This window comes from Diachasma alloeum, unplaced genomic scaffold (assembly GCF_001412515.2).
Source record: "Diachasma alloeum isolate Michigan unplaced genomic scaffold, Dall2.0 Dall_scaffold_00294, whole genome shotgun sequence".
Classification (NCBI taxonomy): Eukaryota; Metazoa; Arthropoda; class Insecta; order Hymenoptera; family Braconidae; genus Diachasma; species Diachasma alloeum.
In genome coordinates this window covers 44,015-63,228 of record NW_021680433.1, presented here as the reverse complement: position 1 = coordinate 63,228, position 19,214 = coordinate 44,015, and the positions used below count along the sequence as shown (strand labels likewise).

At 37.6% G+C, this 19,214-nt stretch overlaps 2 protein-coding genes across 2 annotated transcripts; both read left to right on the top strand.

The window, feature by feature from the left end:
* The first annotated feature begins 231 nt into the window (after positions 1-231).
* Positions 232-7,120, top strand: LOC107039147. The gene is made up of 3 exons (XM_015258619.2): positions 232-499; positions 5,011-5,482; positions 6,653-7,120. Exons 1-2 carry the CDS (start codon positions 449-451, stop codon positions 5,296-5,298), a joined length of 339 nt encoding a protein of 112 aa, XP_015114105.1. The 5' UTR covers positions 232-448; the 3' UTR covers positions 5,299-5,482; positions 6,653-7,120.
* A 3,976-nt stretch (positions 7,121-11,096) lies between these two features.
* On the top strand, positions 11,097-19,207 carry LOC107039130 (poly(U)-specific endoribonuclease homolog). The gene is made up of 4 exons (XM_015258601.2): positions 11,097-11,276; positions 14,708-15,929; positions 17,354-17,786; positions 18,871-19,207. The coding sequence occupies exons 1-4, from the start codon at positions 11,219-11,221 to the stop codon at positions 19,102-19,104; spliced, it is 1,947 nt and encodes a 648-aa protein (XP_015114087.1). The 5' UTR covers positions 11,097-11,218; the 3' UTR covers positions 19,105-19,207.
* The last annotated feature ends 7 nt before the right edge of the window (positions 19,208-19,214 follow it).

The following is a 19,214-nucleotide window of genomic DNA, read 5'->3' as shown; positions in this document are numbered from 1 at the left end:
TCCGTCCATAAACTCATTTCCTGGCGGCTCATTAAAGTCAAATCATCAATCTGATTAAAAATCGCGACGTGTTTCCCCAACACAATTGACCGATAAAAAAATCGTCATCGTTCCCCCCGAACGGTAGCACACTACAGATATTGGAATATGCGAGAGGGTCAGATAACCGGGGGGCTCAGGGGTCGGCTACGATAAACCATTTGACGGTATTAACCAGTCTAGTGAGTGAAGTTTAACTCGACAGTTCCTATCACAACCGTCTCCGGTCGTATTGTTTCAACGCTCTCATCCTCGTGTGACCTTAAACCGCGTTAAAAGATTCCAGTTAAAAATGTCAGAAATTCTCTCGGTGGATTACCTCATTGGGTGAAAGGAGACATCGGGCAATAATATTGCAGAAATCATTTTGTAATATTGTTACTATCGATAGTGAAATGAAATCAGTATTATGGATAATCATAAAAAATGTTGTGATACTCATGGGGCACCCAAAAATGACGTGAGTTGAATCAAAATTGTTGATGTTTAATTACAAAATTTCTATTTTTCTTTTGAAGTTTTTTTATTGGAAACATTTTTAACTTCCCGACCCGAAGGGAGGAAGTTATTGTAATGACCCCGAAAATCGAATGTGGAAATTTAAGCATTTCTCCACGTTTCATGACCTTTGGAACCACTTCTGACCCTTTTCAGGTACCTGTCTGTATGTGTGGATGTGTGTATGTGTGTGCGTACGTCTGTGACAAAAATTTTGTGCCACGATTCCTCCTGAACAAACGATGCGATTTGACTTTTTTTTTTTAATCGCTGTATTTTCATGTGACTTGAACCTGATTAGATTATGGAGACGATCGTCTCAGCGTTTCTCCAGTTTTTTCCAAAAAACATTTGGAAAAAAGTCGAAAATTAGCGTTTTTTTGTAAACGAGACCATTTCTCCGTGCATAACGATGCGATTTCAAGTTTTTTTTGTTAGAAACGATGAATCTTGATATAACGCACAAATCATGGAATACTGGAAGACATTTAATCAGCAGTTCACTAGCTTTTTTCGAAATTGATATACATTCAAGAAACAATTTTACTTTTCTGACAAATTACATCTTTTCTCGATGCGGAATACGGCGATGTGTGTGTATGGGAGTGTGTGTGTGAGTGCGAGCACGCGCACGGATTTTCTTGTCTTCTATGGGTATTTCCTCGGAGAAATGTGAGAAAAAGATTGAATAAATACATAATAGAAAAATTAATGAAAGAAAAAACAAATGGTCGGGAAGTTATTGGTGCGACCCGTAATGGGTCACATCCAATTCCACCAACCCCTACCGGTCATACCCTAAAGTGGGAGCGCGCAAAGCGCGCGACCGGGCCTGATTTTTTTTACCAGTTTTCACATTGAATTGGACAAACTGTCCAATCAAATATGGATGATAATAACAAAAATTAGGTAACACTTCTGTAAATGATAACAAGTTCAACTGAAAATTGAAATGGAAAAAAATCGAAGACTTTTTTCCTCATCAATCAAAATTTGTTCACACACTGAGAAAAAAATATAATTCTGCCAGTCAGATTTGTTTCAGACACACAAATATCCAAAATTTCCTTGACAGAATTATATTTTTTTTCTCAATGCAGTGACCGACACCGAGATGGAGATGCAGAGATCCCTTTATTTTCCCGGGTTGGGATGTGTCTTTGAGTGAATTTTATGTGAAATCCGAATAATGGAATTCCTCCCCCTCCGTCACTGTGGGACCCATTGGAGAGGGAAGGTGGGTAGTGGGTAGGGGGGATCGTAGTAGTGGGAGAAAAGCAACATAACCTACGACTGTCACCATGTGGCAACCATTCCGTTACTCAGGCATTGCGCAATTCTACGCGCATGACGTCAAAACAAGGACGCAGAATGCATGAGGAGTGGGAGAACTTTTTTCACGGAGAACAAGCCCAGAGGAGAAAAGAAGGCAAATGATAGGAACGGAAAATGAAGAGAACTCCACTGTATTTCGAAACTAATTTCATAAATAATTTGGTCGTGAAATGAAATATTTATTATAGATAGTTACAAAAAATCTAAGGATTCCATGAATTGAATTCGAATTGTTGATTTTTCATTTATGAATGAGAGTTTATTTTAGCTGATAAATTTTGAAATCCATCTCGTTATCATCATCAATCCGTCCAATCAAATATGATTAATGATAAAAAAACTGTTGCAATGCTCGAAGTATCTGAGAGGAAGAACCGCGTGAATTTAATTGAAAGAAATGAAATCATTCAATAAAAATTTCAAAGACTTTATCTTACTTAATAAAAGTTGATTTAGTGTTTATCTGCTTAAATATGAATAACAAATGAAATTATTGTAATATTCATCAAAAATTAAAAAACTAGGCGATTTCAATTTTTTTTTCTTCATGCGAAAATTTATATTTCTCGTCGTGGCAGAAAAACGGTGTGAATTCCATAACATTCTTATCACTACCGCGGATATTAAAACTGACGTTGACGAAGCGCAATACACAGTCACAAATCCAATACATTAATGTTAATGTTACTTATGTCCGTGCATTGATAAATTTGTCATTTTTTTTCATGTTCTCATCCACCTATCTTGTTTGTCCGCCATCCATACGTCTTGCGAGTAGAAAGCGAAAGGCAGGTGTCCTTGATCACGCATTTCTTGATAATTGCACAGTCCATCGCTAGACTCTCAAATAACTATTACACCTTGGGAATTTTTTTGTAATTTTGAGGAACAGGTGCAATTTACAGGACGATTGCTATGAGAGACTACTATATGTTTTTAACATCACGGGTTGATAAAGTGACACTCCATATGTTTCGCTCACATTCCTCGTATGTAAAAACTGATAATTCGCGTGTAAAGACTCATTGCTTATCGTCTGTTAGCAGCGTTGAAGCCTAGAATGATATAATCGGAAAATCTTCCCAGTGTCTTAATTTTTGCGACAGACATTTTTTTTTTTCTTTCAGAATTAAAAATAAAGTGTACAGAGAAACAATAACGCGTTTCTTGTTGATATTACAAATTTTAGTCAGGATAAATATTCCGAGGCTTTAATCTATAAATGTTGGGCATTTTCGGTCGATTTTTGCGTCCGAATGGAAGCTTTGTACACGGAGAGAAATATTCAATAAAAATCACCAGAAAAAAGACGTAAAAATTACGCTTCGAAACGTAATCTGGGAGCGAAGTAAAATTCAATAAAAAGTGTCAATCGTCACGTAAATTCTACGATCTGTTCCGTAAAAATTACTCATCCGTCCGACGCCTCACGGCTAGCAATGAGTCACCGTGAGGGGGAGATTTTAACAACACGTTCCGTAATTTTTCCGGAACTTTTCGTAAAAATTCTTAAACATCCAAGAATTTTTATGTTCTGAGGCATAATAAGTCTTGAAGTTTCTGTTAGATTTTACAACTTCCAGAAAAATTACGTGACTTTTTCATATTTTTTCAGTGACAGACCCGAAAATTTACTGAACTTTCACATTTATTCTCTTATATTCCTATAGAAATTCACTGAAAACGATTCTCGCTTGCGGATTACGTGAAATGTTCCGTAATTTTTCTTGAATATTTTTCTCCGTGTAATCGTGATTTTTTTCAATTTCTTAATTTTGGATGAGAATGCCTAGAAATTAGAATTCTCAAGTAACTTCCCTATATCAAATTTTAGGTCGATATATTTGATAGTTTTTGAGATGCAACAATTCACCCGAAATTAATGAGAAAAAAAAATCATTTTTTGTCATGAAGTATAAGTGGGATTGGCCTTAATCTTCCCAAAAAAAAATAGTAATCCTTATGCCATCATTTTTTGAAAAAATACATTGGGATCCATTCGGAAGTCTACTACCACTGAAATTGGTAGAAATGAAGATAGGAGAAAAGAAAATACATGGAGAACAGCAGCCATATGTAATCTGTCAAATGGTTTCTGTCGCGCTGCCTGTTTTAATATCAGAAAGAGAAAGCGGTCTACTTAGGATTCATGTATGGGAAAAGCGTTTTTCAATAATTGTTTCTGCCTATTGAACTATCGTTGATATTTCAAAACAATGAAACGTTAGATGCAGTTAAATTTTCAATACATTGCGAATTAATTTTCATTTTGACTTCATACAGACTTTCGTATCGTAAATTCGTATCGTAAAGGCTTTTGATGGTATTAATCACTTTTGCGCTGACTCCGAGACTATAAAGCTTACGCCACACCTTATCATGGGGCACGGAGCCGAATGCTCGCCGGAAGTCGACGAACACTGAGTAAATCGCGGCCCCCCGTGACGAAGATGAGACTGGACCACCGATTGAAGGACAAAGGCGTTTTGATATCTTGATCGGCACGTGCGACATGGAAATAATCCGCAAACATTTACGTTTTCATGCTTTTGCCACCTGCATGGATTTGAGTTGTATGAGAGTATCGTGAACTTTGAGGAATGAGAATAAAATAAAAGAATTGCTGGATTATCTGGCTGAATTATCTGGCAATTATACATATTAAAATGAGTACCACTTGCACAGTATTTAATCAGAGTTACTGAGATAAGTCCGTTTTATTTCATCTAAGTTACATGAGTCTTCTCCGGAAAACTAAGATAGATGAGTTGTTTTAAAAATAAAAATAAAATACCCCTGTTTCATGACGAAGTGTCGATATATTGCTTGATAACAGAGTAGTATAAAATTCCGGCTTTTTTTGTCACAGGAATGAGATTGCCACCACTAGAAAGATTTTGCATGTTTAATTCAATTTTGAAAAATATGATTTTGGGCCATTTTAAAGACTTTAACCGTTTTTCCTCAGAAAATAGGTCATTCTATGAGATTTCGCCGGCAGATTTGAAATCAGCATGCATAAATCTTTCTAGTGATGGCAGTCTCATCCCGGCACCAAGGAAAACCCGAAATTTTGTAGGACTATGTGAGTGTTCAGTGCTCAGATCAAATTGCTAAATGATTCCTTGAATATTCCAGATGGACAATCCTGCACATTTGAACGGTTCAAGATCATCAGGCGTAGATTTACCAGCAACCGAGCTCGGAGAAGTGAGAATGTCCCTGCCGACACCTGCAGCATCATCCTCAAGGCATGTTGGAGGTGGATCTTGTCATAATGGTCCATGCAAAACGCCGATGGGTCTTCAGCACAAGCCTGAGAGCCCCTGGCACTCACTGAAGACTGTCTTCTTGGTGTCGTGCATCGTCGCACTCATCATTTGGATTATTGTCTACACTCTGCTATCCCAGTATGAATTACTGTGATGATTGGTAACTGGGAGGGGGGGGGATAAATAGCTTCGTACCGCAGTGTGTTGTGTGTGGGAACTGTTTCGAGACTTTCAAGGTGTTGATCTAGTCCCGTTGTGTGAGAAATTAAAAAGAGGAAGGACGATTTTGGATGAAACTCTGGATATTGAGAGTCGGCTGGTGAAACTGGACTACAGAGGTATTGACTTGATTCTACACTTTTATATTCCTGTACATTGAGAGAAAAAGGACCGACTTTTCAAATAAGTCTTACTTGTGCCAAAAAAGAGTTTTTTTTTAATTATCAAGAAAAAAATTTTTATGCTAAACATGTAAAGAGTGCGGCGAGATGGAGAACTTTTGTCACAGAAATAGATTAATAATACCAAAAACATTGTGTTCTCTGTGCAAGCAAGAATTGTCATTTCTAGCAGTATTTCTTCATTATTCGCTACTTCTATACGTCTTTTGCTCCCGAAAAATGTTTGTTTTAGGCGAATCAAGGGATAGTCGTTCAAAAACAAACAAGTTACTCCCTCTACCATTCCGAATAGTGAAGTCGGCAGGTATCACAAAAAATAAGATTTTCATCACGCTGTGACGAAAAGTGAACTTTTCGGCGCGCTCCTCGTGATAAACCTCCCACTCGCCAAAAAACACTTTTTTGCACTCGTTACAAAATATACTATTGTTACACGTGCGTGTGAAAAAGTGGAGCTTTACGCACCAGTAACACAACAGTATATTTCGATACGAATGCGTAAAAAGGTGTTTTGACTCGCCGAAGACGGGTGTACCCTCCCAAAGATCAAAGAACACTTTTCCCATGAGTATCGAACCCTATTTTCCTATTCCATCATGATGTATAGAAAGTAGGATTTTGCACACGCGGAAAACGCGGAAAATTTCACTTTACGCATAAGTGATGAAATATACTGTTAATGACTCATCTGAAGTAAATTTGAATGACATTCGAAAGAATTTTCGCAATTAATAACAATGATAAAAAGGTTTTACTTGATCGTCATAACCATTTTTCCTGCTAAAAAAGAAATCTTTCATTTTTCTTTATTTTTTGGGGGAATTAAGATCAGATTTGAAAAATTGTAATATAATATTGAGAGGCCTCTGACATTTAGCTATCCAAATAATGGACAACATTTCACCGAGGCTATTTGTCAAACAGCTCAAATATTCTTAAGAATACAAAAATTCAATTCGTTATAAAAATTTGCTTTATTATTTAATTTAAAAAATCATCTTTATTCCCATATAAATTGAGGTCTTCACGACCAGTTGCATTCTAAACTCCATCTACCTGCGCTGACATTTACCGTTTGTGATTCATCATTATTCATTTTTTTTGCAGAAATGGAGTCATGAAGTGGAAATAACAACTCTACGGTTAAAGAGATGCATAGGAGCAATAACATAATTTAACCGAGAATTGTAAATACTGTTACGAGATATGTAAATATTTATACTTGTACTCTTACAAAGAGAGTGTAATCATTGTTCTATTTTTTGATATTCTAATTCCTGTTGCTAATAGTTTTCTTCATATTATATTTAAAAATATCATTCCTTTGACCACAGTAGTATAAAAACAATTGCTAATTTAACTCATCTCATTTGATTGTGACATTTACCATGTATCATGGTTGGGTGCATTAATCTGAGAAATCAATACAATAATTAATTAGAATTTAAGAGATTTTGTATAGGGTGAGAGAATTCCGCAATTGCAGAGCAATAAAACCGGTATGTTTCTCTCAATTTGATGAAATATTAAGATGTAAGATAGACAAATGCGAATAAAAGTTAATTTCACAATGAATCGGTGACTCTATTAACTAATTGATCGAATAATTAAAGAGCGAGCCTCTGATTAATCAAATTCGAGATTTTATTTTGATCTAGAGACCATCGTGGAAACTCATGTCAAGAAAATTCACGAAAATCCCCGGAGAAAATTTCAAGATTCCTCGACATTCATCGACGTTCAGAAAGCAAATCCAAATTCTCCGCCAGGCCCTTCGAACATTCCTCCCAACATCCAGAAATCCCCAAAATCCGCAAAAGGTGAAGATGAAAGTGTGGAGATGCAAACGAAGAATGCTGTATTACTTTTCGATGATGAAGTAATGAAATCCTTGATTATTTTCTCATTTCAATTTTACACCGAACCCCTCCGAAAACTCACATTAGCGTACCCCACGGTCTCCCCTATGATAGAAGCGTATGGGATTTCCTATAGCACATCCTATAGGATTTCCTATAGAAATTCCTATGGAGAATTCGAACATTTCCTATAGGATTTTCCAGATAGGATTTCTTATAGGATTTCCTGTAGCATATCCTACAGGATTTCCTATAGCATATCCTGTAGGATTTCCTACAGGATTTCCTATAGCATATCCTATAGAATTTCCTATAGTATATCCTCTAGGATTTCCTATTGGATTCCTTATCGTCTTCCTTATTGTATTTTTTATAAGATGTCCTATAGGATTTCATATGAGATTTTCAACAGGATTTCCTACAAAATTGAGGGGCATAAGGGTCACAATGAGGGTCTAAAGTGTCATATGGGTATCATGTGGGGTTCATATATGAGTCATAAAGGGTCGTATAGAGGCCATATCAGGGTCATATAAGGTCATATAGGGATTACATGGGAATCATATGAGGGTCATATGAAGGTCATTTAATCCTCCTATGACCTCCATATGACCCCCGTATGATCCTTATATGACCCCCATACGACTCTTTTGACCCTTAGTCTGACCCTTCTGATCCTAAATTTCATAGGAAATCCTATTCGAAATCTTATAGGATAACCTATATTAAATCCTATAAGACATCGTATAGAACATCCAATAGGAAAAACCCGATAGGGAATTCTATAAGAAATTCTATAGTAAATCCTATTTGCAAAATGCTATTGGAAATGTTTGGATTCTCTATAGGATTTTCTATAAGAATCGAACTAATCATATAGGGTATCTTATATAATAGAAAATTGATTTTTTCGTACGTGAGCCGTCAGACCGCTACTCTGTCTGGATCGCATTTCCCGTTTGTTTGAGCGAATGAATCAATACTTTTCGTAATTGAAGGTTCAAATGAGGGCTAAAACGAGGAAAGGTCAAACAGGGAAGGATTAAACGATGGAAGGGTTAAACAGGGAAGGGTTGAACAGAAGAGGCAAAATGTATGAGTGTAATCTTTTATTATTTTCATTTTTTTTCTAGGTCCATAAATATTTGTTATGAGGATTTTTTTATATAAATCTCACCTATTAGTTCCAGATTATCGAACTAACAAAAATATGGCATTTATTATGAATAATTGGTGTTGATCATTTTTTTAATCAATTCCATCAGTGAATAAATTGGAAAAAATATTGATGGTTTCATGAATTTATCGGGGTGAAAAATAAAAAACGGTTTGTATCGATTGGAACCAATGAAATAGGAAGGGACTGAACAAATCTCTCCTATCTCTTACCAAGGTCCATCTCTTGCAAAAATGGGACTTGTCTTGTTAGAGTGATCAGAACTCTACCTTCTTCTTCCACCTGTTTCTGCTCAACATCTCCCTAATTATTTTTCAGTCGGAATTTTCTGACGACCCGTCGCTGAGACCTCGGCAAACCCTTGTCGGCTGGGACAGCTTCCGTTCAAGAACAATGGTAGCCCTGATGATTCTCTTCGTCCTCTGGATCATCGTCTACTTCCCATTGATGTCCATCCTCTGAAAACTCAAAACAAAATAAAAAACCTTTTAAAAACATCAATAACACTGCAAATAAGAGGAGTGAAAAATGGACCTTTTATTTTTTCACAAGTTTGCACTCATCACAAAATAAAAGTAAACTTTCAATTTAAGGAGAATTCTCATCACATCGGCAAATTCTAACACCATTACAGCATTTTCTCAACATCACCTATTAGATATTATGGAGTCCAGAATCCATAAAAGTTGGGCCAAACTAAGGGACACGGGCGTTATAATGAGGATCAGAATAGGGGTCTCAAGGGTCAGATTAAGGGTGACAAGGGTCAGAATAAGGGTTAGAACAAGGTCATGCGCATCATATGGGACTCGCCCTATATTATCAAGATCCAAATCGACTTATGGTGATGAAAATTTGGCTCTCGAAATTAAGACTCCAACATTAAGGGCCAGAACTACAGGGTGAGTAAATAAGGTTATAAGGGTCACGAGGATTTTAATGAGAGAATAAGACTCACGAGGGTTACAGTCCAAGGATCACCAGGGTCAGAATAAGGGTCATGGGGACCATTGGAGCTCTCTCTCTGTTATATCAAAATCCAAATCGACTTCTGGTGATAAAAACTTGGTACTCAAAAATAAGACTCCAAAATTAAGAGTCAGAAATGAAGGGTCAAGAACCAAAGGTCAGAAATGAAAGGCCAGAAACTCGTCGTTATTCAATGAACGATAACTTAAAAACAATCGAACGAAAAAAATTGAAATAAAATGGATTGGATGTATTGAACTTTAAAATAAACTCCTAGAGAATTTTCTAATTTTTGACACCAATTTCAATGTTTGTTGACAATTCAATGGTTGCCGAGATCTTCGAACATGCTACATTTATTTATAACCAACAAATTATTCAACAAATCGAAATTTAACGTCTGCCATTCGATAGAAGGATCATTGAAGTATTTTCAGTAAAAATTTCAAAATTTTTGGAGAAAATTTTGTCGATAAACGAGATGATTTAATACGATTGAATCGGTAGGATGTAAAATTTTCATTTACAACTTTTGTTCATAGAAAAAAATATTATAAATGCATTGAAAAAAAATAAAATAGTTCACTGCAGAGACAATTCCATTCCATTGACTTTCCAAATAGGTACTATGCATTGACCCCGGCCGATAGGACAAGTTTATGGGTCGATCCATGGTATAGGCTATCCAGTAGAAGTTTATCCTTCCGAGGGTAACCCCACTCAACGTAATTCCCACTCACATGCTTGTACCCCACTCCAAAAATCCACGGATATTCTTCTGGAATATTTACTTGATCATATTCAACTCTACCATTCGTTAATAGTTAACGAATTTCGTTTGGAATAAATGTGATTCTATCAGTGAATAACGCGTAAACGAACGGTCAAATGTCTTCTGTTGGATAGGCTCGGTTACCTACTTGTTGTTTTATCGGTAGACCGATGAAAAGCCTAGAAAAAAACAGCCCACACCCCAAAAACATGCTAAAATCCACCGAACTTAAAAATGTTCCATGATCCATTTTTTCCGTGGTCTATTTTTTCCGAGATTTTTTTGATCAAACACGATTGCACAAGATAAAGATAATATTAAAAAAAAAATTAAAAGTATCAATCTGCTCTCTCCTCTCCTATTACGATCATTCCCAATTTCTTATGCCTGCGAGAAAAATTAAACTCCGTCTCTCCCAAGTTCGTCACATAATCAAGATGACCTCATGATATCATCTCTAACAACTCGACTTCCGCAATTACGTCTGGAACAGCTCGAAATCTCCATCAATTGTTTTATCATTCAATTATTTCTCCAACGAGAGTCCCGAAAGATTCCCCTTCAAGACGAAAATATTATTCTAATCCGAAAGGGTAGCAGATATTTGACCCTGTCCGGTCATCAAGATCTTTGACCTCCCTCGACCTTGCTCTACCTCCTCCGAAGTTCCATCAGATTACTTCGCGCACGAGTGCATTCTCGTCAACGATCTTGGGATATAGAAAAACAACAGACCGATACAAATATCCAACCAATCGCATCTGAGGTACAGGGGAATGTGAAATATTGCTCGGTGAACGTAAAACGACTCGACTTCAGTCTCTCGAGAAACGTTTACCGTTCGAGACGTGCTTAATCAGTGGAAACAGACGAGAGGAAATTCAGAGGGGACCATAATGGCGGCCAAGAAGGCACTCATCGTCCTTCTGGCTGTGACCTTGTCACTTCTGATCGGTGAGAGACTTAACAGAAATTATTATTAATCCATCAGTAATTTTTTATTCATTGCGAATCATTGAAAAATTCCTCTCTAATTTATTTACATCCTTGAACGATTTTTTTATTGGGTTGTATTAGTCACTTCATGTTGTTTACATCTCGCCTAAGGAGTCGATTCATTTTCCTCTGTGCTGTGCTGTGATTTCTTGAAAATTAATTAGTAGAGAAAGGCAAAACTGTGGGACAGGAGAAATTTTGTTGATAGGGGAGGATGGGGTAAAATGGACACTTGATTTTTTTTTAAATGTTCATGACGTGTTGAATTATTCATGAAATGGAATAATTTTATTTTTCAATTGAAAGAACAATTATTCCTCTTAGTGATGAGCGTAGAATGAACTCAATTGATCAAGCGATTTCAGGTCTCCGAAATCATTTTCGAAATGATCTCTGAAATCAATGAAATCCGGACCGTGCGAGTAATTCGTGGTTTAGAAATTGAGACGGCTGCCAGCGATGATAATAATAAAATGCCGTACTCACTGTAATACTGGTTTCCGAGAATCCCATATTTACTCACTCCCAGACAAATGTCATATGTGCTTATTATCGTATGGATCCAGAAAAAGTCCATTCGTTATAGTTCCAGACACTTCAGGTCAAGAATCAATAGTTCGCAAATCCTCACTACGTTGCTTTCTTAATAAAGATAATTCAAAACTCAGTAGTGATAGACTTCAGCGAGTTAGGGACGAAGAAATAACGAGAAGTACTGGTCATTGACGTAAGAACCCTTTGCAAAGCAAGAAAAAGTAGTTTGTGAAAGAATTAAAGGAAATTGATATCAGTGATTTGTGTTTATTTCAGGAAGAAAAATATCTTACTTGTTTATTAGAGTATTTGCTGAGTTTCGCTTATTCAGAGTGGAAAATTCTGCGAAGCACGTAGTTTTCGAGCGAATATGCTCGTGTCAGTGGTAATAGCAAAAAGATGGGTGCTCTTTGCTGTTGGTATATTTTGGATAAAAGTCTGAATAGTTTAAAGTCGGAACCACTGAGTTCTCACGGCTACATTAATATTAATCAGTGTCGAAGAACAATTTCTCCTCCTCTGATCACTGAGAATGAAGATTTGAGGCTCCCTGAGGGAATTTTTGATAAAGTTGACAAATATTTCTAAAAAAGTGAATTAATTTTATAACAATCTATGTGTGAAATCATTTATAGAACTTTTATTTTCTATTATAAAGTTCTCAAATTGATTGTTATTTGTGAATTATTACTGGAGACAGAATAAAATGGATGGCTTTTCATCGTCATTAGCTCAAGATTGGCGGGCTGGAATCAAACAAATTCGTTATTATTTGCCAGTTTTGAGTTTCATAATTTGACACGGACCGTTTTGCCCCATCCCTATTATTTATTAATTTTATTCATTGTGATTTCAATGACTTTTTATTTTCTGAAATCACTGATTTCGAGTTAATGAAATCATTCGAAATCATGAAATCACCTCCAGTGACCCTCGAAATCACTGTTTTCGGAATCACTGAAATAAGCGCTGAAATCACCCGAAATTGACTTAATTTTTAAATCATGGTGTCATTCAATTACAGAGTGCGTAGTCCCTTGGAAATTGCTCTTGCTTTCCCCTGCGAATTCATTCATTTCTTCAATGAGAATTATTGTCATTTTTTAGATTGATGTAAAGATTTGTTTTCTATCACGTTGTTTAATAACCGTAGGAATTGTTTGAATTAATTCAAATCCTGAACAATCCACTTAAGAATTCCGAGGACAGCGCCTTTGAAATTCGCGTGAGGTCGAGCGGTAGATCCTTGATATGACTACGTAAACTTTAAAAATAAACCTGAGGCCGTGAGACTTATCATCGCCAAAAACACCATAAAGAGATCTATGATCATACGTGTCGAAATACTCGATATTTCCCGCTAAAGATTGTAAAATGGGTCAACGAGCTATTTACAGACTTTCAATTCATAAACAGTGGTGTCAAGGATCAAACTTCTGGGGTCACCACGATAACACGATAACCCAAACGATTTACGATTGAGGAAAAATTCAAGTCTAACTTCTAAGAAATGACTAATCTCTTCGAGTCTCAAAGCAATCAATTTGTTCGGTAGGACATAAATAGGGAACAATTCAATGGACAGGACTTGACTTTGAATTCCTCACTGAAATTTGAATAAAAAATAAAAATAAAATGATTATTTTTCATTACAAGTTTGTGGTTTTGTTACACTCGAGTAAAAAAACCATCGCAACAGTCCGAAACAATATTTTTTTGAAATGATTCTCAAAATTTCTTATTTTTCGAACTTATCGATGCTTAACCCCTTAAGGTAAATTACAATATCCCCACTCTATGGCCTTCAAAGTGGGATGCCAGCGTCCCCACTCGAACGTTCTACAACGCTTTACTACGCTTTTCACCTTAGAGGGTTATCATATTTTACCAGATTTGTGTTAATCCTGCTAATACAGGATGTTCATCCATTTGTGAAACCAACATTTCTGACAATTAATAACCATTAGTCGCAGTAGCTTGCACGAAGTGAAATAAGCAAATTTTTTCTCATGCACGGGCTTTCATGAGATTAATTTTCAAACCGATAATTTACCTATTTGAAGACTGCAAAAAAAAATGAATACATCAAAACTATTTTGAGTGCTTGCAGTATCGGATAAACATCCTTAATTATATAATCATCTTGGCGATGAGGAGACCATTTTCATTAAGAATTTTCTCGTCTAAGAATAGTATTTTTTTTTTCTAAATAAAAAACTCTGGTAAATGAATGAATGGAAGATCTCCTATTTCCCTTGAATTGTTTTCTTCATATTCACCGATGGTTCATCATAAAAAATCATGGAAAGACTTCTTTTGTAGAAAATTCGTCTACCCCCACACAAAAATCTCAATCCCATTTCTACGAAAGTAACCCCACTTTCCTCTCGAAATTCATGATTTCTACTCCCTTCTAGACATGAGGGTCTCGTCACTCCTTAATCGGGTAGTTCAGTGATTTCCAGAATGGGATGATTTCCTGAATTAAATTTTTCGTGATTTCCATTATTTCTAGTAGATTCTGATGATTTCTTGATTTCAAGAAATAGTAAGAATCAAATGACATGTGCATAAGGTCATGAGAGTCACACGGGATCGTATGAGTGAGCTCGAATAAAAAATTTGGGTTTCACTTTCATCGATGATTTCTGAAATCATCTGACATCTTTATGATTTTTACTGATTTCCAATGATTTCCAGAAGTCATTAGAAATCACTACCGGAAAGGGAAATCCCTTGATTTCCAGTGATTTCTGGTGATTTCCTCCTTGATTTCCAATCGAGTGGTCCAGTGATTTCCTAAGTGACCAATCCCTCGTTTCAATCTGGTCTAATTCCGATAATCCATTTTCCAGAGGACACCGAAGCCGGCTGGAAATTCTGGAAAAAGGACAAGGAGACGACGACAGAAACGCCAACCACCTCGACAACAACTACTACAACAATCCGCCCAGTACCAAACAACAACCCTCCTCCAGGCTCGCGACAGTCCACCGGTTCCGTCAACAAAGCCCTCATCGGAGCAACGAATCCCGGTCTTGCAATAGGAGTGGGAAATTCCGGGCAAAATGTACGCGACAACGCGCGTCCCCAGAGGCTCAACCCTGGAACCGAAGTTGGTCAGGACTTTCCAGGATCTAGACCAGCAAACCCAGTTATTGGTGGAGGTACGGGTCAGGGGTACAGAGACTGGGCTGTGGACCTCACCGGTGCTGGAGACCCCTCCAGACAGGCTCCAAGGCTCCCATCCACAGGACCAGCATTATCCCCTGGAGGGTCCACTCCAGGATTGACTAAACCAGGGAGTCCCAACTCTCCTCAACCTGTCGTGCCAAACAGACCAGGAAGTGGAGGATCAAGTCCCCAATCAGGACCTCCAGCAAGCAGACCGGCCTCTCCAGCATCAGGTGCTGGAAGCCCTTCAGTGATCTCCACTCCTGCTGCACAAGGAAATAAGCAGGGCCCTCCTGCCCTTGGCCCCAGACCAGGATCTCCATCAAGTTTGGGAGGATCTACTGGAGGATTGTCACCAAGTTATGGACAAACTGGAGCCACTGGAGGATCGCCGTCAATTCCTGGACAAGTTGGAAGTGACGACAGACCGCACGTGTCCAACATCAATGTTGGACCGATTACTCCAGCCCCGCCTGGTCAACGTTCTCCAGGATATCCGAGTCTTCCAGGATCTCCCAGCTCTCCAGGAGCTTCCCCTCCTGGAGGAAAAACGTGGGCGGAAGTCGCCGGGGGTGGAAGCCGTCCTGGGTCACCGACTCCACCTCCCAGGTCCTCTGGACAACCGATTTCTGGACAGACTGGGGGAAGAATCACTCCTGGAGCAGTGGCTGGGGGACTTGCTGGAGGCGCCATCGGGGCGGCTGGACTGGCGGCCAATGGTGCCAGAAAGACGTATTCTAGTAATCCTATTTACAGTAAAGGCAACTCGGTGACTGATGAGGATCTGGAGAAGTTGTCTGAAGCCCTCTGGATCAAAGATAATAATAATGCTTGGAAGTATATTACACTGAATCTCCAGAAGCAGACCAGCTCGAGTAGCCAAAAGGATGAGGCGGCAGAACCGTTAGTATTTTTTTCAGTATTAAAAAATTAATCTGAATTTTTTTATTCAAGCACTTAAATGCATAGATTAAAACGTTACTTCTATTGCACTCAGATAGAAGTACGTACATATGTAAAAATCCGAGGGTAACACACGAAAAAATTTAATTGAAAAATCTAACGAATTCGCTAGACAATTCTGTTGGATTTCTATTGAATTTTCGACAGTAGAGTTCCCTTTAGTTTTCCGGCTTGAGATGTGTCCTTGAATGAATTTCATGTGAAATCCGAATAGTGGAATTTCTCCCACTCCGTCACTGTGGGGTACATTAGAAAGAACAAGAGAGAACGTTAGAGAGAACAAGCCCAGAGGATAAGAGAAGACAAATAATGGAAACGGAAAATAAAGGGAACTCTACTGTATTCGGTTTTGGCCGATTCTATTGAAATGTACAATAAACAATATTCTATAGAAAATGTGAATAGAGTTCAATTTTTCTATACAACTAATTCTATTGAGATATTTTCTCTAGAATTTCCTCGGTTTATATTTTTCAAGTTTTTTCATTCTATTTTTCTTTTCTTTTCATTATGAAAATCAAATTAAAAACTTGTAAAATTTCTGTTCTTTTTATTTCAACGAGATCGGTCGCGCGTTCTCATCTCGCGCCTACTCATCTCACGTGGCGCTTCGGTTTCAGTCTTACGCTTACGCTTATTCGAGATTTTCGAGATGTCTCGAGATCGATCTCCTTTCTCCTTTTTACGATAGGAAATTTCAGTAATAAACGATCCTAATGCTAATTCTAGTCAGTATCGAGTGTCCCCATCACGAATAAGGGATGGACCTCTAAACACTAAATCTTTTTTTTATGAACCTTTTCCATAGTCTAGAGAATTATATAGAAGAAAGTCTCATCATCAAGTACGCCAAACATCGTTCTTTCAAAGACATTTTTTTCTCCTTCTATCGGAGTGAAAAAACTAAAATGACAGAATGACCGCAAAATTACCTCAATTTGTACCAAATGCATGAATGATGACGTTGTTCATTTCCATGGTTAACAATAAGAGGAATAATTAATGGGATGTTGGAAGAGTTCAGCAATACTAATTTATTGTCAAATCGCGACGTTTCGCTGCAAATCGCAGCTTCTTCAGGCTCTGAAAACCAAACATAAATTCCATGACCGAATGTGACAATCAATGTATTTGTGTGAGTTTTATTGTAAAATTTCGAGTGATATTCGGTCATGGAATTTATGTTTGGTTGCAGAGCCTGAAGAAGCTGCGATTTGCAGCGAAACGTCGCGATTTGACAATAAATTAGTATTGCTGAACTCTTCCAACATCCCATTAATTATTCCTCTTAAATGCATGAATTTTAAATGATCAGTTCCAAAGAATGACTCCCGCATTTTGAATGCTTCATCAAATTATTTCAGATTGCTCAAGGTCAAGGAGGAAGCGTCCCAGATTCCCACAATCGCAAAAGTGCTTACTATCTACGACAACTACAAGCTGGACACTCGTGAGAATGAATACATCAGCCCAGCTCAGAGAAACGAGGAGAGTCTGCTCGTCGACACTTTCCTGAGTACAAATGTCATGTCCGCGGCCATGCGCTTCCTCGCGGACAAGGGCTACATCCGCAAAGATTACTACGACTACAAGGACACCCTGCGGAGGATGTGGTTCAACCTTTATTCAAGAGGTGACGGCAAGATTGGAAGCACTGGGTTCGAGCACGTTTTCTTAACGGAACTTAAGTTAGGTACTGAAGTCAGTGGACTACATAATTGGATATACTTCAACGCTGAGGAGAAGAACCGACGAGCTGATTATTTGGGGTACATCAAGAAAGTGGATCTTGGAGATGTGAGTCACTTTAGATAATTTCACATGTTACACTGAGAAAATTTTTAATAGGGTTGCGAGCCTATTCGACAGAAGCAATGTGACTGTTACTTGAGCGTTACTAGTCTTTTGCTTCCGCATGGAAGCCTTGTTTCTGACCGATTTTTCGATTTTCTAATTTTAATTGCAAAGGGTCCAAAATGTTATGAAACGTGAAGAAATGATGTTTTTAGGGTCATGTCTGTATGTATGTATCCGACAGCTTGGGTTTTCGGTGTTTAATTTTTAGAAAATTCAACATAAATACGGTGAAAATTATGGATAAAAATCTGACATTTTGGCTCATTGTAGCTATTATTGAGCTTGACTTTGGGACGCTGTTTCAGCCCGATCGGTCCAGTAGTTCCTGAGATATAACAACTTGTTTAAATTTCGTTTTTTCTCAATATCTCAAAAACCACACTGAGAACAACTAGTTACATTAGTGTAACAACTAGTTAGACTGAGAAAAACTGGTAGGGTTGCGAGCCTATTCGACAGAAGCAATGTGACTGTTACTTGAGCGTTACTAGTCTTTTGCTTCCGCATGGAAGCCTTGTTTTGACCGATTTTTCGATTTTCCAATTTTGATTGCAAAGGGTCCAAAATGTTATGAAACGTGAAGAAATGATGTTTTTAGGGTCATGTCTGTATGTATGTATCCGACAGCTTGGGTTTTCGGTGTTTAATTTTTAGAAAATTCAACATAAATACGGTGAAAATTATGGATAAAAATCTGACATTTTGGCTCATTGTAGCTATTATTGAGCTCAACTTTGGCGCGCCGTTTCAGCCCGATCGGTCCAGTAGTTCCTGAGATATAACAACTTGTTTAAATTTCGTTTTTTCTCAATATCTCAAAAAAAAAGGAGAAAAGTATAATAAGAAAAAAAGTAATGGTCATTTGCCTTCTGTCGGATAGGAGTTCTACCCCTGCTTGTTATAAATTATTCCCAGAAGTGGATAACAGGCAAAACTGCTCTTTAGAAAAAAATTTGAGCCAATTTTTTGGAAGTCATGTGTGTTTTTAATTTATTATTGATTGTTGATTTCTCTTACTCTGCAGAAAGCCGCGATTCTCAAGCTCCACGCAAAATTCAACAACATCGACAAGCCAGTGACAACAATGTTCATAGGCACCTCCCCAGAGCTGGAAATGGCTTTGTACACCGTATGCTTCTTCGTGAGGCCAGAACAAACGTGTCCCGTTTCCTTAGGCGGAACTAAGTTCAACATAGTTACCCACAAATTTAGATACAGAGGATACGATCTGGTTGGCTCTGCGTATCCAGACATATAAACAATTTCATACTCTAATTTTTGTGAAGATTTTTATAGGCTGTTTATTATCGCCATTGTTGTTTTATTGAGATACGAGGTAGCGTATCCGCCAAGGAAAAGTTTAACCCT

What these genes read in the sequence shown, in the direction of transcription:
- LOC107039147 (XM_015258619.2), top strand. Translation starts at nt 449, where the DNA reads ATGGATAATCATAAAAAATGTTGTGATACTCATGGGGCACCCAAAAAT. An exon ending in ATGGGGCACCCAAAAATGAC is followed by an intron (nt 500 to 5,010) that starts GTGAGTTGAATC and finishes TGAATATTCCAG; the next exon opens with ATGGACAATCCTGCACATTT.
- LOC107039130 (XM_015258601.2), top strand. Translation starts at nt 11,219, where the DNA reads ATGGCGGCCAAGAAGGCACTCATCGTCCTTCTGGCTGTGACCTTGTCA. An exon ending in GACCTTGTCACTTCTGATCG is followed by an intron (nt 11,277 to 14,707) that starts GTGAGAGACTTA and finishes TCCATTTTCCAG; the next exon opens with AGGACACCGAAGCCGGCTGG. An exon ending in AAGGATGAGGCGGCAGAACC is followed by an intron (nt 15,930 to 17,353) that starts GTTAGTATTTTT and finishes AAATTATTTCAG; the next exon opens with ATTGCTCAAGGTCAAGGAGG.